Source organism: Electrophorus electricus, chromosome 1 (genome assembly GCF_041902795.1).
Source record: "Electrophorus electricus isolate QZ-2024a chromosome 1, ASM4190279v1, whole genome shotgun sequence".
Classification (NCBI taxonomy): domain Eukaryota; kingdom Metazoa; phylum Chordata; class Actinopteri; order Gymnotiformes; family Gymnotidae; genus Electrophorus; species Electrophorus electricus.
In genome coordinates, this window is record NC_137497.1 from 4,006,221 (window position 1) to 4,023,526 (window position 17,306).

General features: G+C 42.9%; 1 protein-coding gene and 1 long non-coding RNA gene across 23 annotated transcripts in view; one reads left to right on the forward strand and one right to left on the reverse strand.

Moving 5' to 3' along the window:
- The window catches only part of LOC113569248 (NACHT, LRR and PYD domains-containing protein 3-like), a 164,624-nt gene that overhangs the window by 49,609 nt on the left and 97,709 nt on the right, over window positions 1-17,306 (reverse strand). For 12 of the 22 annotated variants that reach the window (XM_081715335.1, XM_081715107.1, XM_081711790.1 and 9 more), the window contains 6 exons: window positions 15,958-16,065; window positions 14,067-14,174; window positions 5,697-7,637; window positions 3,843-4,016; window positions 2,639-2,812; window positions 1,334-1,507 (listed from right to left, as the gene is read on the reverse strand). In XM_081715335.1, coding sequence (XP_081571461.1) covers window positions 1,334-1,507; window positions 2,639-2,812; window positions 3,843-4,016; window positions 5,697-7,637; window positions 14,067-14,174; window positions 15,958-16,065 — 2,679 coding nt within the window. Of the gene's footprint in view, window positions 1-1,333; window positions 1,508-2,638; window positions 2,813-3,842; window positions 4,017-5,696; window positions 7,638-7,802; window positions 7,819-8,461; window positions 8,478-14,066; window positions 14,175-15,957; window positions 16,066-17,306 lie in introns of those variants that run through there. The other 10 variants (XM_081716114.1, XM_081717346.1, XM_081715723.1 and 7 more) reach the window with 9 other exon arrangements.
- Window positions 9,327-13,716, forward strand: LOC145659129 (uncharacterized). The gene is made up of 2 exons (XR_014125184.1): window positions 9,327-12,448; window positions 13,517-13,716. It is a non-coding gene; the product is annotated as an uncharacterized LOC145659129 (long non-coding RNA).

Consider the following 17,306-nt stretch of genomic DNA (forward strand, 5'->3'; position numbering starts at 1 on the left):
GAGAAAGAGGAAAATGTGTTTGCACGTAGCAGACTTTACTGTAAAGAAATCCATGAAACAGTAACCCTTTTATCTGGAAGTTTTGACATTTTTTAAAATATTCTTAACTTTTTCATGATGAAATATGTCTATTATCTTCTTGATGTAATTATTCCCAATGTTATTGAAATTTGTAATAATTGTTGGTAGTCTTTGTTTCCATAGCAACATAAGTGTGTATATCTGCCACTGATCTCCAGTTGTCGTCCAAGAATGTTTTTTACTTTATGGTTCATTTTCAATATCACTATTTGTTATATTTATATTATTTTAATATAATTTTAATTAACTGCAGTCAATTCTACCCTTAAACCATTAAGAAAATGGCTTTTGATGTGATATAAACTTTCCCACTTTGCTCTTTGGTCCCCACTGCCCTGATTCTCCAGTCTTGTTTCTTATGAGTTAGTCACTGGTTAACGTGGAATAACCCAGCAGGTTTCTGTAAATGGTGAACCTCCTAAGCTTGTTCCTGCTATTCAGAGGTTACTTACATGTTGAAAAAAGACTAGTACTGTAATCTTCAGTTTCATCGTGTATCTCACATACCACTTTGTAAAATGACAGCTCACTACACTTTCCCCAAACCTTAAGAACCATTAGTATTTGTACAGCTCACTACACTGTCCCCAAACCCTTAAGAACCATTAGTATTTGTACAACTCACTACACTGTCCCCAAACCCTTAAGATCCATTAGTATTTGTACAGCTCACTACACTGTCCCCAAACCCTTAAGGTCCATTAGTATTTGTACAGCTCACTACACTGTCCCCAAACCCTTAAGAACCATTAGTATTTGTACAGCTCACTACACTGTCCCCAAACCCTTAAGAACCATTAGTCTTTGTACAGCTGTCTTTAGATGTTTCTAAACTCTGTGTTGATCTGGGAATATATTTGTTGTTAACAATATAAAGAGGCTCTTACAGCACAAACTTAAACTGTGGACTTCATCCCATTTGTACAGTGCAATGAAAGATTGATCTACCCTCCTTCTCCAATGTAGAATGATGTAAACATTGATGACTTGTGGCAATTAGATAAAATCTATTCTTCTGAGGTATTATCACAAACTCTACCTGTAGCATATGTCAGATATGAATAAAATAAACGAATAATACCTCTGCCCTAAATAATTTGTTTAACTAAACTAGATTTTCTTCAACTAAGTCCTTTTTCTGAAATCTTATATAAAAGACTGGTACATCTATATTTGGACTTTTCAAAATATGCATCACAGAAGATCACAGCATAAACTTTGCATTTCAACAATGAATTCACAGAAAGTTCACCTGAGAATCTTCAGTTTACAGTGTGAACTCTTCAGTCCTGCAGAGAGCCACTTCACACCTGAATCCTGCAGATCATTGTTAGACAGGTCGAGTTCTCTCAGGCGGTTGTTTGTGAGTTGAAGAGCTGCACCCAAAATTTCACATGTCTGCTCTCCAAGATTACACAATGGCAGTCTGCAATGACAAAGATTTTACATTCAGTGAGGAATCTTTGAATGCATTAAGACCAAAATGCATTTAGATCATGATGCCTGAAAAACTAAAGTTATGTGGGTTTTTAAAGAAGATGAAATGAGTGTAGTTTGCTGTGCAATTATTGGATTCCTGCTGTACATTGTGTTGATCTTAAAAACATTTTCATAATACTGGTTGGAGTCAATAATCTTTTTTACCAACACAATCAAAGGAGTAGGGGTTAGTGGTTAGTAACAATCAGAGGTAGGGGTTTAGGGGTTAGTTAGTCAATCTTTTTTAATGACTTATTCAGAGGGGTAGGGGTAGGGGTTAGTAACAATCAGAGGGGTAGGGGTAGGGGTTAGTAACAATCAGAGGGGTAGGGGTTAGTAACAATCAGAGGGGTAGGGGTTAGCAAGAATCAGAGGGGTAGGGGTTAGCAAGAATCAGAGGGGTAGCGGTTAGTAACTTAATCAGAGGGGTAGGGGATAGGAGTTAGTAACAATCAGAGGGGTAGGGGTTAGTAACTGAATCAGAGGGGTAGGGTTTAGGGGTTTAGGGGTTAGTAACTGAATCAGAGGGGTAGGGGTTAGTAACTGAATCAGAGGGGTAGGGGTTAGTAACTGAATCAGAGGGGTAGGGGTTAGTAACTTAATCAGAGGGGTAGGGGTTGGGGTTAGTAACTTAATCAGAGGGGTAGGGGTTAGTAACTTAATCAGAGGGGTAGGGGTTAGTAACTTAATCAGAGGGGTAGGGTTTAGGGGTTTAGGGGTTAGTAACTGAATCAGAGGGGTAGGGTTTAGGGGTTTAGGGGTTAGTAACTGAATCAGAGGGGTAGGGGTTAGTAACTGAATCAGAGGGGTAGGGGTTAGTAACTGAATCAGAGGGGTAGGGGTTAGTAACTGAATCAGAGGGGTAGGGGTTAGTAACTGAATCAGAGGGGTAGGGGTTAGTAACTGAATCAGAGGGGTAGGGGTTAGTAACTTAATCAGAGGGGTAGGGGTTAGGGGTTAGTAACTTAATCAGAGGGGTAGGGGTTAGGGGTTTAGGGGTTAGTAACTTAATCAGAGGGCAGAACAAAGGGGCTGCAGCATCGGCCCTGTTCTTGTCTTCTCCAGTTTAGTGTCTCACCTGAGAATCTCCAGTTTACAGTGTGAACTCTTCAGTGCAGCAGAGAGCTGCTCCACTCCTGAATCCTGAAAGTCACAATTTCTGAGGTGCAGTTCTCTCAGGAAGGACTTGGCTGATGTCAGAACAGAGGACAGACTTTTACTGCTGTCTGTTGGGAGATTACAGCCTGTAAGACTGCAAAGACACAGAAAATAAAGCCCAGTGTTAAAACAGCATGAAATCAAGGCTCACAGAAATAACAAACAACATTCTGTTAACAATAATTATTCATTAATTGCTATTTTACATGAATTAACATATCTGGAGACTAAACAATAAAGTGATAAATAAATTATTATGAAAAAAATTATGAAAAAGCTGTCAGAATCTGGTGAAAGTGAAATGTGTCAGAGCAGCTGTAGCACATTAATTCATGAAGGAGGGGAGGGGCTTGTCTCACTGGAACACAAGAAAATGATCCAAAAGCTCCGATCACCTAAATACAGATATAAAGATATATAAAGATATAACTGTTTTACTGTGAACACGTCACTTCACAAAGATATAACTGTTTTACTGTGAACACGTCACTTCATAAAGATATAACTGTTTTACTGTGAACACGTCACTTCACAAGGATATAACTGTTTTACTGTGAACACGTCACTTCAGGATATAAGGCGTGGAGGAGGACGCACAGACTTCCTCGACAAGGACAAACATTTAATTGAAACATACACAATGGCACTCACACGTATTACAAACAAGGAACATGAAACTGTTAACAAAAAACGGACACGATAAATGGGAAAACGTATAATAACAACACTAATATTTAACATTAATATGCTACATTAACAATGACCAACGATACTGCACACACTAACAAGGGTTTAAATACACAGACAAAACAAGGTGCAGGTGTATGCAGGAGGGCCACAAACATCCTCCCAAGTCACATGGCGGGCCAAACCCCGTGAATCGTGGGAGGCGAACGTTCCGTGACAAAATACATGTGCTCTCCTGAGCGTCCCCAGTTTACAGTGTCTCACCTGAGTGTCTGCAGTTTACAGTGTGCTCACCTGAGCGTCTCCAGTTTACAGTGTCTCACCTGAGCGTCTCCAGTTTACAGTGTCTCACCTGAGAGTCTTCAGTTTAGTGTCTCACCTGAGTGTCTCCAGTCTAGAGTGTCTCACCTGTGTGTCTCCAGTTTACAGTGTCTCACCTGAGTGTCTGCAGTTTACATTGTGAACTCTTCAGCCCATCAGAAAGCAGCTTCATTCCTTCATCTTCCAGGGTGCTGATATTGATATTCAGTTCTCTCAGGGGGGAGTTTGATGATGCCAAAGTGGAACATACAGTTTTACACAAATCTGTGTCCAGACTACAGTTACCTAGTCTGCAAATACAGAGGAAACAAAGCACATTTAACACAGTGTGAGACATCAAACTTCACAGAAATGGTTTGAACAGCTTGAGAAAGAAAACAAGCAAGTCAGTCTAACCAAACTAGTGGCAGATACTGAATAAAAAGACTTGCAGTTAATGAACATTTACAACATTAATATCTAATACCTGTTATTACCTGCTATTCACTTTATGTTATATAAATACAATCAGTATAAGACAGCTACAGAGAACTAGAACTAGACAGAACTAATCAATGTCTGAAAGAGTCTGGAGCAGGTGTGTTAGAGACTCAGGATTTACAATAATTAGAGCTGTAATATTAATTAATGAATCAACAAACCTTGGGTAAGCCATTAAAGTATTAATACACAACACAAGATTAGAACAGTGATGTGACTGCTTACAAGGAATTAAACATGAAGTAACAGCTAAAATTATGAGATAACTAAGATATAGGGACAGAATTTAGTGATCAGATCACATTCAGATTTCACTCTACTACATGAAATGCAAGTCATAAACAACCAAGACACACTGTAATCTGATCATTGAAACCACAGTCAGAAGTGGTCAGAGACGGATGTTGATCACATTTGATACAAGTGAAAGTCTCTGTATCTGCGTACAACTACTCAAGTGGAAACCCATCTGCTGGCTGACTGCAGAAATTACATCTGCTGCCAGTCAAAGGTTCTCCTGCACTGAGGCAGATGGGACTGAATCACTTAACTGACAATTCACCAAGTAGTAAATTATCTAGCCTAGCTAATGGTGAACATTAATCACAACATCCTGTTTCAGTTAGTGGTAACATCAGCAGCTAGTTAGGTCATTCTCATAAGTCCATTTATGTGGTTTAGTAGTTTTAACACAAAAGTCAGCTGGTTAATTGTTTTTTTTTAGATATACATGCTTTTTCATGAACTTTTCTTGCTTGGTAAACACTTCTGCCCATCACAGGGCTGATCCTCTCAGGGGTCTGATCTGTCTGTAGGGCTACAGCTGGACGCCTCGTTGCCAGTTGTAGACGGTTTCTGCCCATATCTGAGATTGTATAATACACTGGTAATAGTCTGCAAGGAATCTTGTTTACCATGTAGGTTTCAGGAAGCAAAACAGAAATGATGTGTGGACTGGTGTGCTTTTAAAATGTTAAAATAAGATCAAAGCACATCTGGTCACTCTGAGGACACATTTTAGTGAAAAGTGTAAACAGAATCCAGCCAATGCGAATTCCGGTACAATCTGGAAATGAAACACCTTAATTTAAGGTGTAAACAGGCTATTTGCTTGCACAGCTGATGAAGGACATCTGACCTAAATCTGGTTTCTCTGGAAACCTTGTGAACTCATTAGGACTAGGAGCAGACAAAAAGATGTTAAGGTCAAATCAAGCTTTTATGTAAATTCTGTTTTGACACAAAAATTAAGAGGTACTTTCATATTGAAATATATGAAATGTTTTTGCTGGTTCTACACCACCTGGTGGTGTGTTGTGGTGTGTGTGAGTTGAGGGAATACTGGACAATATGGAGGGACCAAATAAATGATCCAGTGTATCAACTCTAAAGCTGCGTGGCATCTTCCTTGTGAGGGTGAATGAAGCATTTAGCCATCAGTACTCAATTACTAATATACATTATTGAATAAATAATAGTTAAACACTCACAGAGCCTTCCTGCAGTTTGCAGCAGCTGGGATCAGCCTCCTGTAACCCTCCTGTGATGTGTTGTATTTCTCCAAGTCCAACTCCTCCAGCACCTCCTCTGAGGTCAGAAGTATGTAAGCCAGTATTGAACACTCTCTAGGAGAGAGCTCCTGCCCTGAGTGCTTCTCTGATCGTAGATACTCCTGAATCTCTCTGGCGAGAGACTGGTCCTTCATTTTTGACAAACAGAAGAACAGGTTGATGGATCTCTCAGTGGGGAGGTGCCCTTTTTGTATTTGGTCTTTGATGTACTGGACTGTGTCCGTGATGCTCTTTGGGCTGCTGTGTGTGTGGGTCAGTAGGCCTTGTAGGAGTCTCTGATTGGACTCCAGTGAGATGCCCAGCAAGAAACAGACAAAAAGGTCCAGGTGTCCATTCTGACTCTCTAAGGCTTTACACACTGCTGCCTTCAGCAGGTCACTGAGAGGAACATTCTCAGACCTGGAAATGGACCATAGCCAAGAATGCTGCAGTGCCTTCATGTTATTGCTGATAAAGCAGTGAAACACATAGAAAGCAGCCAGGAACTCCTGAAAGCTCAGATGTACAAAGCAGTAGATCTTCCTCTGGTACAGCACAGATTCCTCCCTAAAGATCCCAGAGTACATGGAGGCCTCAGTGACATCAATGCCACACTCTCTCAGGTCTTTTTCATAGAACATCACGTTTCCCTTCATCAGCTGTTTGAAAGCCAGTTCAGCCAGTTTCAGAATCATGGACCTGTTGGATTCCAGATGTTTCCTTTGATCTCTTTTCCCCTCATACTTCTCATTCTTCATGTTGATCTGAGTGTGCAGGAACTGTATGTACATCTCAGTCAGAGTTTTAGGGATTTCTGTATCAGTTTGTTTTAGTATTTCCTGAAGCACAGTGGCTGAGATCCAACAGAAGACTGGTATGTGACACATGATGTGGAGACTCTTCGCTGTCTTTATGTGTGAGATGACTTTCTCAGCTTGGTCTTGGTCACTGACTCTCTTCCTGAAGTACTCCTCCTTCTCTGGGTCCGTGAATCCCTGAATTTCTGTCACACGGTTGATGTACTGAGGAGGGATTTGATTGGCTGCTGCTGGTCGGGAGGTTATCCAGATGAGAGCAGAGGGAAGCAGCTCTCCTTTGATGAGGTTTGACATCAGCGCACCTACTGATGATGTCATGCTTATGTCAGAGACTTTATTACACTGGGGAAGGTTCAGTTGAATTCTGCTTTCATCCAGGCCATCAAAGATGAACACAACTTTGTACATATCATATATCTTTGGGTCCAGGTCTTTTATCTCAGGGTGGAAGTCACACAGGAGTCTATGCAGACTGTACTGGTCATCTTTAACCAGGTTCAGCTCCCGGAATGGAAGCACAAACATGAAATCTACATCCTGATTGGCTTTTCCCTCGGCCCAGTCCAGAATGAACTTCTGCACTGAGACAGTTTTCCCAATGCCTGCAATGCCTTTGGTCAGAACAGTTCTGAGCTTTGGCACTTCTGGGCATTTATCTTCTTTTGGTTCTGTGTGGCTGACACCTTCAGCCATCACAGCTCTGATCTTCTCTTCCTTCATGTCTCCTTCAGGACCTTGTGCAGGTTTAAAGATGTCTGAGCAGTAGATTGGTGTGTCTTGTACCAGCTGTTTCCTGGGTGTTTTCTCCATCTGTAAAACCTCATGTTCTTCATTCACTCCTTCACTCTCTCCCTCTATGATGTAGAGTTGTGTGTAAACCCTGTTCAGGAGGGTTTTATTCTCTTGTGATTTGGTTCCCTCAAATAAACTCTCATACTTGTTCTTCATGCTGGTTTTGTGGGTGTGTAAGACTCTGTGTAGGACATCATCCACTGGTGTGTGAGAGTCCTGCTGTAGGGACTCTTCCATGTCTTTGTGTGGATGTAGAACATGATGAGTTCTTCTGTATATACATAGAGTCATAATGTCAGTAATGATACTACTGTATAATAAAGTACTAATAAAAACATTAACAGACTTGTGTGCTGAAATAAATGAATGTGGATAGTGATGGAGAACTGGGCATTAATGAGGAACAGACTGATACACAGCAGAGTGGGAGACACACCGTGAGATTTACACTGTACAGTAACACTCAGGAGTCAGAGGTGGGCGGGGCTTGAGGTGGGCGGGGCTAGAGGTTAGTAGGATGTAACTGACATTATAAGGACATTCCTAATAACAGGAAAAACGGGTCATAATACACACGGCGTCATATGGCAAAAACAAACACTGTTAGAACAAGCAAAACAAGAAGAAACAGTCAGAAATGATGGAACAATGTTAACACTAGAGAACATTAGCAAGAGTCTGACATGTACAGATAGATAGATAGATAGATAGATAGATAGATAGATAGATAGATAGATAGATAGATAGATAGGACACAGAGTAACAATATTATACACAGACATTAATGATACTATACACACAATCAGTAATGAAACTATATATAGACATGTAATGAGACCACACACACACGTCACTATACAGATACCTACATGAGGTCAATGAGGAGACTATATACACACACACACACACACACACATACAGATAAGAGGACAGTTTACTAATTATCTCTAAAACTCTTTAGAGGGACATATTTAAGGGCAAAAGTGAGCATGTCACTAGAAACCCCAAAACTACTGTTAAAAAGCATTCACCAAAAAAAAAAAAAAAAGATTATAGACAGAATCTAGTAGCACTACACCTACTGCACTGTCTCACCTGGGGTCAGTCAGAGTCTAGTAGCACTACATCTACAGCACTGTCTCACCAGGGGTCAGTCAGAGTCTAGTAGCACTACATCTACAGCACTGCCTCACCTGGAGTCAGTCAGAGTCTAGTAGCACTACATCTACAGCACAGTCTCACCTGGGGTCAGTCAGAGTCTAATAGCACTACATCTACAGCACCTGGAGTAATAAGTAGCTGGATCTTTACTGTTATTAAGGTGTCAACAGCTAATGCTGATTATTAAATTTAATGTTACATAAAATTTCAACCATTTTCTAAGTCATTTTATGAGACTGATTAAATAATTTAACTAGAATTTACACTGCCATATGAGATTAGTGCTATTTGGGAGGTTTGCAGGAACAGTCAACCTGGTGAAATACCAAACCTCTTGATAGCTTGATAGCAATTCTTGACTGCACGCACCTGCACGGGTTACCCTCATGTGTCTATTTAAACCTCTGCTAGTGTTTGTATTGTGTTGGTCATTGTTTGCTGAAGTCTGTTTAAACGTGTGTATATCCATTGTTCAATGTTGTGTAACCCGTGTCTAGTTAAATGTACTGTTATGTCTGTCTCTAATGTTGTGTGAGTACCACCATTGTTGTTCGTGTTTTATGTTAATAAATGTTTCACTCTGTCGAGGGAGTCTGTGCGTCCTGCTCCACGCCCATCAGCACTCGGGCCAGCAGCAACGTTACAGTATGATTTAGTATTAGAATTTGATCAGAAAATGCATCCATTTTTATCCTCTCTTAGGAAAGTAGTCCAGGGACAGCCAGCCCAGAGAAGCCAGTCTGCGTTATGCTACTGTAACGATCCGAATGTCGCAGGACACACAGACTCCGCCGACGTAGACAGACATTTATTGATAAAGATGAAGACAACGGCACTCACATATAATGTACTCGATGAACACAAACATAGTGAAAACAGACATGAACACGTTTAACATTAACGCTGTGAATAATTGACCATGAACAATGACTGCTAATACCGCACACACCAGCCTGGGTTTAAATACACAGACATAACGAGACTAAAGCAGGTGCAGGTGTGCGCAGGCGCGGTTACAAACACGATAAACAAACAAGACCCTCCCACTGCACACGTGACCAAACCACGTGACCTGCGGGAGGAGCGCGTTCCCTGACAGCTATCAAGGCGGCGCGGTAGCACGCAGCGCCACTCCGGGTCCGATAATGGTGCTATTGTGCTACTATCTGGCGTCTGTACTACTTTTTTCCAGCAACTTAAACCACACATACATAGAAACAACCAACCTCCATAGCCTGCTGCACTTAAGACATAATGCACAAACCTACCTGGACGACAGCGTGCTTCAGACGCTCTGTGAGCTCGGGTTGCTATGCGTACCAGGCCTGCAGACCACGGCGTCGCCTGAGTCCGGATACCGAAGGGGAGACACCGCAAGCGGTGTGCAAGGAAGCAGAAGCGGGGGAAGCGAGCTGGGGTCTGTGCTAGGCTAAAAGCTAATCCTAGCAGACCAGCTCTACCATCTCTATTCCTTTCAAATGTCTGCTCCTTGGATAATAAACTGGACTGCATCAAACTCCAGCAGACTACACAGCGAGAGTTCAGAGACTGCTGTGTTTTCATCTTTACTGAAACGTGGCTCAGCGACAGTATTCCAGACGCCGCCATTCATCTGGATGGATTAGTCTCAATCCGTGCCGATGGAGACAACGCGCTCTCCGGCAAAACACGCAGCAGAGGAGTATGCATTTATATCAATGAGTCCTGGTGTAAAAACTCTGTGCTTGTCGTTAAGTCCTGCTCACCTCTGGTGGAGTTTGCTATTGTCAGATGCAGACCTTTTTATTTACCGCGGGAATTCACCGCCGTGTTTATAATCGCGCTGCACATTCCACCCAGCGCGAACACACGAGAGTTTCTCCAGGAGCTGTGTGGAGCGATTAGTGAACTGCAGAACGTTCATCCAGACGGACTGTTTATTGTCGCCGGAGATTTCAACCACACAAATCTGAAGTCAGCACTGCCTAAATTCCATCAACATGTGAACTTTGCAACAAGAGGAGCAAACGCGCTGGATCTCGTTTACACAAACATTTCCGGTGCGTACCGGGCGGAGCCCCGCGCCCACCTCGGATACTCTGATCACGTCTGTAATGTTGAGCCCTGCATATAGACCGATCGTCAGACGCTCGAAACCGCTTCTGAAGCAGGTGAGAACCTGGCCAGCAGGAGCCATCTCTGCTCTTCAGGACTGTTTTGAGCAGACGACTTGGATCACGTTCAAGGAGGCTGCTACTGACGGTGGCAATGTTAACCTGGAAGAGTATACAGCATCAGTGACTGGCTACATCAGCAAGTGCATTGATGTTACTGTCTCCAAGACCATCACCACACGCCCCAACCAGAAGCCATGGATGACTGCTGAGGTGCGCATGCTACTGAGGACCCGTGACTCAGCCTTCAGAACAGGTGAGAGAGAGGCTCTCAGGAAAACAAGAGCCAAACTCACGTGCGATCAGGGAAGCAAAGCGTGCACACGCACAGAGGATCCATGGACACTTCAAAGACACTGGTGACACACGGCGCATGTGGGAGGGCATTCAGGCCATTACTAACTACAGGAAAACATCACCTTCTGCTGCAAAGTTGTTGCAGCAGAAAAGTCCATCCCTCCGCAAAGTGACCAGGTGCTGTGCCTGACGGTGGCTGATGTGAGGCGTACTCTGTGTGGAGTTAACCCACGGAAAGCTGCTGGACCAGACAACATCCTGGGTCGTGTGCTCAGAGAATGTGCTGACCAGCTTGCAGATGTCCTGACAGACATCTTCAATATCTCTCTGAGCTGCGCCGTGGTCCCAACATGCTTCAAAACCACCACCATCGTCCCCGTGCCCAAGAAGCCCACGGTGTCGTGTCTCAACGACTACCGTCCCATTGCACTCACATCCATCATCATGAAGTGCTTCGAGAGACTCGTCATGAGACACATCAAGACCCAGCTTCCCCCTTCTCTGGACCCCCTGCAGTTCGCGTACCGTTCCAACCGCTCTACAGATGATGCCATCTCTACCACACTTCATCTGGCACTCACACATCTGGATAAAAAGGGCACCTACGTAAGAATGCTGTTCATAGACTTCAGTTCAGCAATCAACACCATTGTTCCTTAGCATCTGATTGGAAAGTTGAGCTTACTGGGCTTGAACACCTCCCTCTGCAACTGGATCCTGGATTTCTTGACTGGTAGACCTCAATCAGTCCGGATTGGGAGCAGCACTTCCAACACCACCACACTGAGTACTGGTGCTCCCCAGGGCAGCGTACTCAGCCCTCTACTGTTCACACTGCTGACTCATGACTGTGCAGCGACGCACAGTTCGAATCCCATCAAGTTCGCCGATGACACGACCGTGGTGGGTCTCATCAACAAAGACAATGAGTCACCATACAGAGAGGAGGTGCGAGAACTGGTGAGCTGGTGTAAGGTCAACAACCTGTATCTGAATGTTGACAAGACAAAATAAATGGTTGTTGACTTCAGGAGAGCAAGGCGAGATCACTCCCCGCTTGCCATCAACAGCTCCTCAGTGGAGATCGTCAAGAACATCAAGTTCCTTGGTGTTCACATAGCGGAGAACCTCACCTGGATCCTGAACACCAGTTCCATCACCAAGAGAGCCCAGCAACATCTTTACTTCCTTCGGAAGCTGAGGGAAGCCCGTCACCCATCCTCACTACCTTCTACAGAGGTACTGTAGAAAGCATCCTGAGCAGCTGCATCATTACCTGGTTTGGGAAATGCACCGTCTTTGACCGCAAGACCAAAAGAATAGTGAGAACAGCTGAGAAGATCATTGGGGTCTCTCTTCCCTCCATCACGAACATCTACATAACACGCTGCATCCGGAAAGCCACCAACATTGTGAAAGACCCCACACACCCCTCACATGAACTGTTCACCCTTAGGCCATCTGTAAGAAGGTACTGCAGCATCCAGACCCGCACCTCCAGACTGTGCAACAGCTTCTTCCCAGAAGCCATTAGACTCCTGAACTCTGGTTAACTCCAATTCCAATTCAGATTCCAAAATCGGCACTTTTACACATACACACGCATTGTTTTGCATCGGACTAGTGCTGAAGTCAAGCCTCACACAAATAAACTATGCACTCCTGTTGCAGTCTTGCACATTATCCTACTTGCTGCTAGAGTACTGTACCAAACCAGCACTGTACTCTGAACTGTTCTGGCTGCTACCGGTGACTGCTATGTTCAGTGTAGCATGTGACTGACTCCTATGTACAACTCACTTTACATATTCCCAGTATTGCACTAAATAATTGCACTGTCTGCTCATTTTGTATTTGTCCTGTTCTGTATTTATTATTGTTTGTTTATTTAATGACATTTTTGCACTATATTGGACTGTTTGCACTTGTGTAGCATGTTGTCTGTTGCACTGTTGTTTTGTGTTGCACCATGGTCCTGGAGGAACATTGTCTCATTTTTGTTGTGTACTTGTATATAGCTGAAGTGACCAATAAAACCTCTCTGAACTTTGAGATGACATTTAGTGGTGATAGAGGTATTAACAGTAGGAGACATGTAACTCTGGGTAGGTATAAGATATAGAGGTATTAACAGTATTAGACATGTAATTCTGGGTGGGTATAAGATGACATTTAGTGGTGATATAGAGGTATTAACAGTAGGAGACATGTAACTGGGAAGGTATAACAGTCAGTCAGTGTCTCTTAGTTAGATGGTGTTTACTGTCTTGATCATCACCTGCTTGGTTCTCAGCTTTACTCTACTCACCCTCAGCACATGCACAAACCCACACACACACACGCATGTGCACACACAAATGTGCACAAACAAATGCACACAATCCCCCCCTCCACACACACTGAGTTCATCTGTGCTCAGTATGACTGCCTCACTCACTTGATCCTGAAATGTACACTAGTTTGTCTGCATTTTTCTTATTATTGAACTATAATACAACATTAACTTATTTATAACCTTAACTGTTCTTGTTCATTTTAGCAGTACACAGATGTTGTCCTTGCTACACACCAGACACTAAGAGATCAGACAGAGAGAGACTACCTGTACTACTCATCACTCATCTCTAGGTGATGTACCCTTGTAAACCATTTTCCATCTGTACATTTATATGTATTTTACTAACAGAACTGTTGTAAAGTTTATGCAGGTCTCCATGCCAATAAAATCTCATGAGGCTCCTCTGGTGTGTACAGTAGAGTGCAGGTTACACAACCCCAGCTGAGTGTTTAATAACACCTCACTGTGTCCTGTGTCCCTATTAGTTAAGGTATTTAAAGTACACACATCACTTAATGAGAACTCAACTCTTATTTTCCCACTATGTCATACATGTTGTCATTAACAGGAGGAGCTGTATAACTGGAATTGTTGACTGTCATCCTCACTCAGTAATCATCATTAACACACCTTACAAATGATCTTAAAACAGTAAAGATGGAGTAGACCTTACATTACTGACAGAACAGTACCCTCCACCCTTCCACACCTACAATAATGAAAGAACATGAGTGTGTGATGTGTCACTCACTTTGGGTCAGATGGCACAGGTCCATTGCTGAATGCAGGAGGACGACCCATGGACCAATCACTCTTCAGAGACACACAGCTGGGTGCTGGAGACTCTGCTCTCTTTACCCTGATGAAGATGAGGAACTCACATCAATATATGATTAAAATATTTAAAACACAATCCATCTGTTACATGATGTCGAATATAAAACATATGTAAACACTGATATTAACAGGGTGGGAGAACAATACAAATGGTTATACTACAGATACACACACACACACACACACACACACAACACAAAGGATCAGTGTGTGGATGATATACTACAGATACACACACGCACAAAGGATCAGTGTGTGGATGCTATACTACAGATACACATAAGAGCAGTGTGTGGGTGCTAAACTACACACACACACACACACACACACACAAGCAGTGTGTGGGTGGAGGCCTACACACACACACACACAAACACACAAGCAGTGTTTGGGTGCTTTGGGTGCTATCCTACAGATAAATACACACAAAAAGGAGCCGTGTGTGGCTACTATAACACACACACACACACACACACACAGACAAAGGAGCACAGTGTGGATGATATACTACAGATACACACACACAAAGGAGCAGTGTGTGGATGCAATACTACAGATACACACACGAGCAGTGTGTGGGTGCTAAACTACACACACACACACACACACACACACAAGCAGTGTGTGGGTGGGCCTACACACACACACACACACAAGCAGTCTGTGGGTGCTATCCTACAGATAAATACACACACAAAAAGGAGCTGTGTGTGGCTACTATAACACACACACACACACACACACACACACACACACACAGACAAAGGAGCAGTGTGTGGATGATATACTACAGATACACACACACAAAGGAGCAGTGTGTGGATGCAATACTACAGATACACACACGAGCAGGGTGTGGGTGCTAAACTACACACACACACACACACAAGCAGTGTGTGGGTGGGCCTACACACACACACACACACCCACACACACACAAGCAGTCTGTGGGTGCTATCCTACAGATACAAACACACACAAAAAGGAGCTGTGTGTGGGTGCTATACCCCCCCCACACACACAAAGGAGCAGTGTGTGGGTGCGGGTCTACACACAGACATAAACGAGGAGTGTGTGGGTGCTATACTAGACACACACACACATACACACACACAAAAAGGAGTAGTGTGTGGATGCTATAGCAAACACACACACAAGCACACAAAAAGGATCCGTGTGTGGGTACTATAACACACACACACACAAACAAAGGAGCAGTGTGTGGATGCTATAGCAAACACACACACACACACACACACACTCACACACACACAAGCAGTCTGTGGGTGCTATCCTACAGATACATACACACACAAAAAGGAGCCGTGTGTGGGTGCTATACCCCCCCCCCCCCCCACACACACACACAAAGAAGCAGTGTGTGGGTGCAGGTCTACACCCAGACATAAACGAGGAGTGTGTGGGTACTATACTACATACACACACACACACACACACACACACACACACACACAAAGGAGCAGTGTGTGGATGATATACAACAGATACACACACAAAGGAGCAGTGTGTGGATGCTACACTACAGATACACACACGAGCAGTGTATGGGTGCTAAACTACACACACACACACAGACACATACAAAGGAGCAGTTTGTGGGTGCTATAGCAAACAAACACACACACACACACACACACACACACACATACAAGCACACAAAAAGGAGCCGTGTGTGGGTACTATAACACACACACACACAAACAAAGGAGCAGTGTGTGGATGCTATACTACAGATACACACGAGCAGAATCTGAAAGAATACGAGTGTGTAATGCGTCACTCACTTTGGGTCAGAGGGCACAGGTCCATTGCTGAATGCAGGAGGACGACCCATGGACCAATCACTCTTCATAGACACACAGCTGGGTGTTGGAGACTCTGCTCTCTTTAACCTGATGAAGATGAGGAACTCACATCAATATATGATTACAAAATTTAAAACACAATCCATCTGTTACATGATGTCGAATATAAAATATATGTAAACACTGATATTAACAGGGTGGGAGAACAATAAAAATGGTTATACTACAGATACACACACACACACACAAAGCAGCAGTGTGTGGGTGCTATAGCAAACACGCACACAAGCACACAAAAAGGAGTCGTGTGTGGGTACTATAACACACACACACACACACACACACACACACACACACACACACACACACACACAAAGGAGCAGTGTGTGGATGATATACTTCAGATGCACACACACAAAAGAGCAGTGTGTGGATGCTATACTACACACATACATAAGGGCAGTGTGTGGGTGATATACTACAGCTGTGTGTCAGGAGTGTGTGCTGCATGTGTTTCCTTCACCACACCTGAAACAGTCGTGATGGCAGAATACTGAACACACTGTAATGGATTCAGTTCCTGTCATGGTACGGCCCACCACGTGCACTACTGACTGTTCACTACTGACTGTTCATGGTGTTTGTAACCACGCCCCCTTCTTAGCACACACCTGCACTGGTTCATTGTGCCAGTTATGTATGTAGGTAAACCCTGTTGGTGTGAACTTCATTGTACATCATTATTCATGTTAGATATATACATACATATACATGTTAGTGTTAGTGTGCACTGTTAGATATATACATATACATGTTCATATACATATACATGTTAGTGTTAGTGTGCACTGTTAGATATATACATATACCCGGTTCATATACATATACATGTTAGTGTTAGTGTGCACTGTTAGTTATATACATATACCCGGTTCATATACGTATACATGTTAGTGTTAGTGTGCACTGTTAGGTATATATATATTTCCGGTTCATATACATACATATACATGTTAGTGTTAGTGTGCACTGTTAGATATATACATATACCCGGTTCATATACATATACATGTTAGTGTTGGTGTTAGTGTGCACTGTTAGGTATATACATATTTCCGGTTCATATACATACATATACATGTTAGTGTTAGTGTGCACTGTTAGTTATATACATATACCCGGTTCATATACATATACATGTTAGTGTTAGTGTGCACTGTTAGATATATACATATACCCGGTTCATATACATATACATGTTAGTGTTAGTGTGCACTGTTAGATATATACATATACCCGGTTCATATACATATACATGTTAGTGTTAG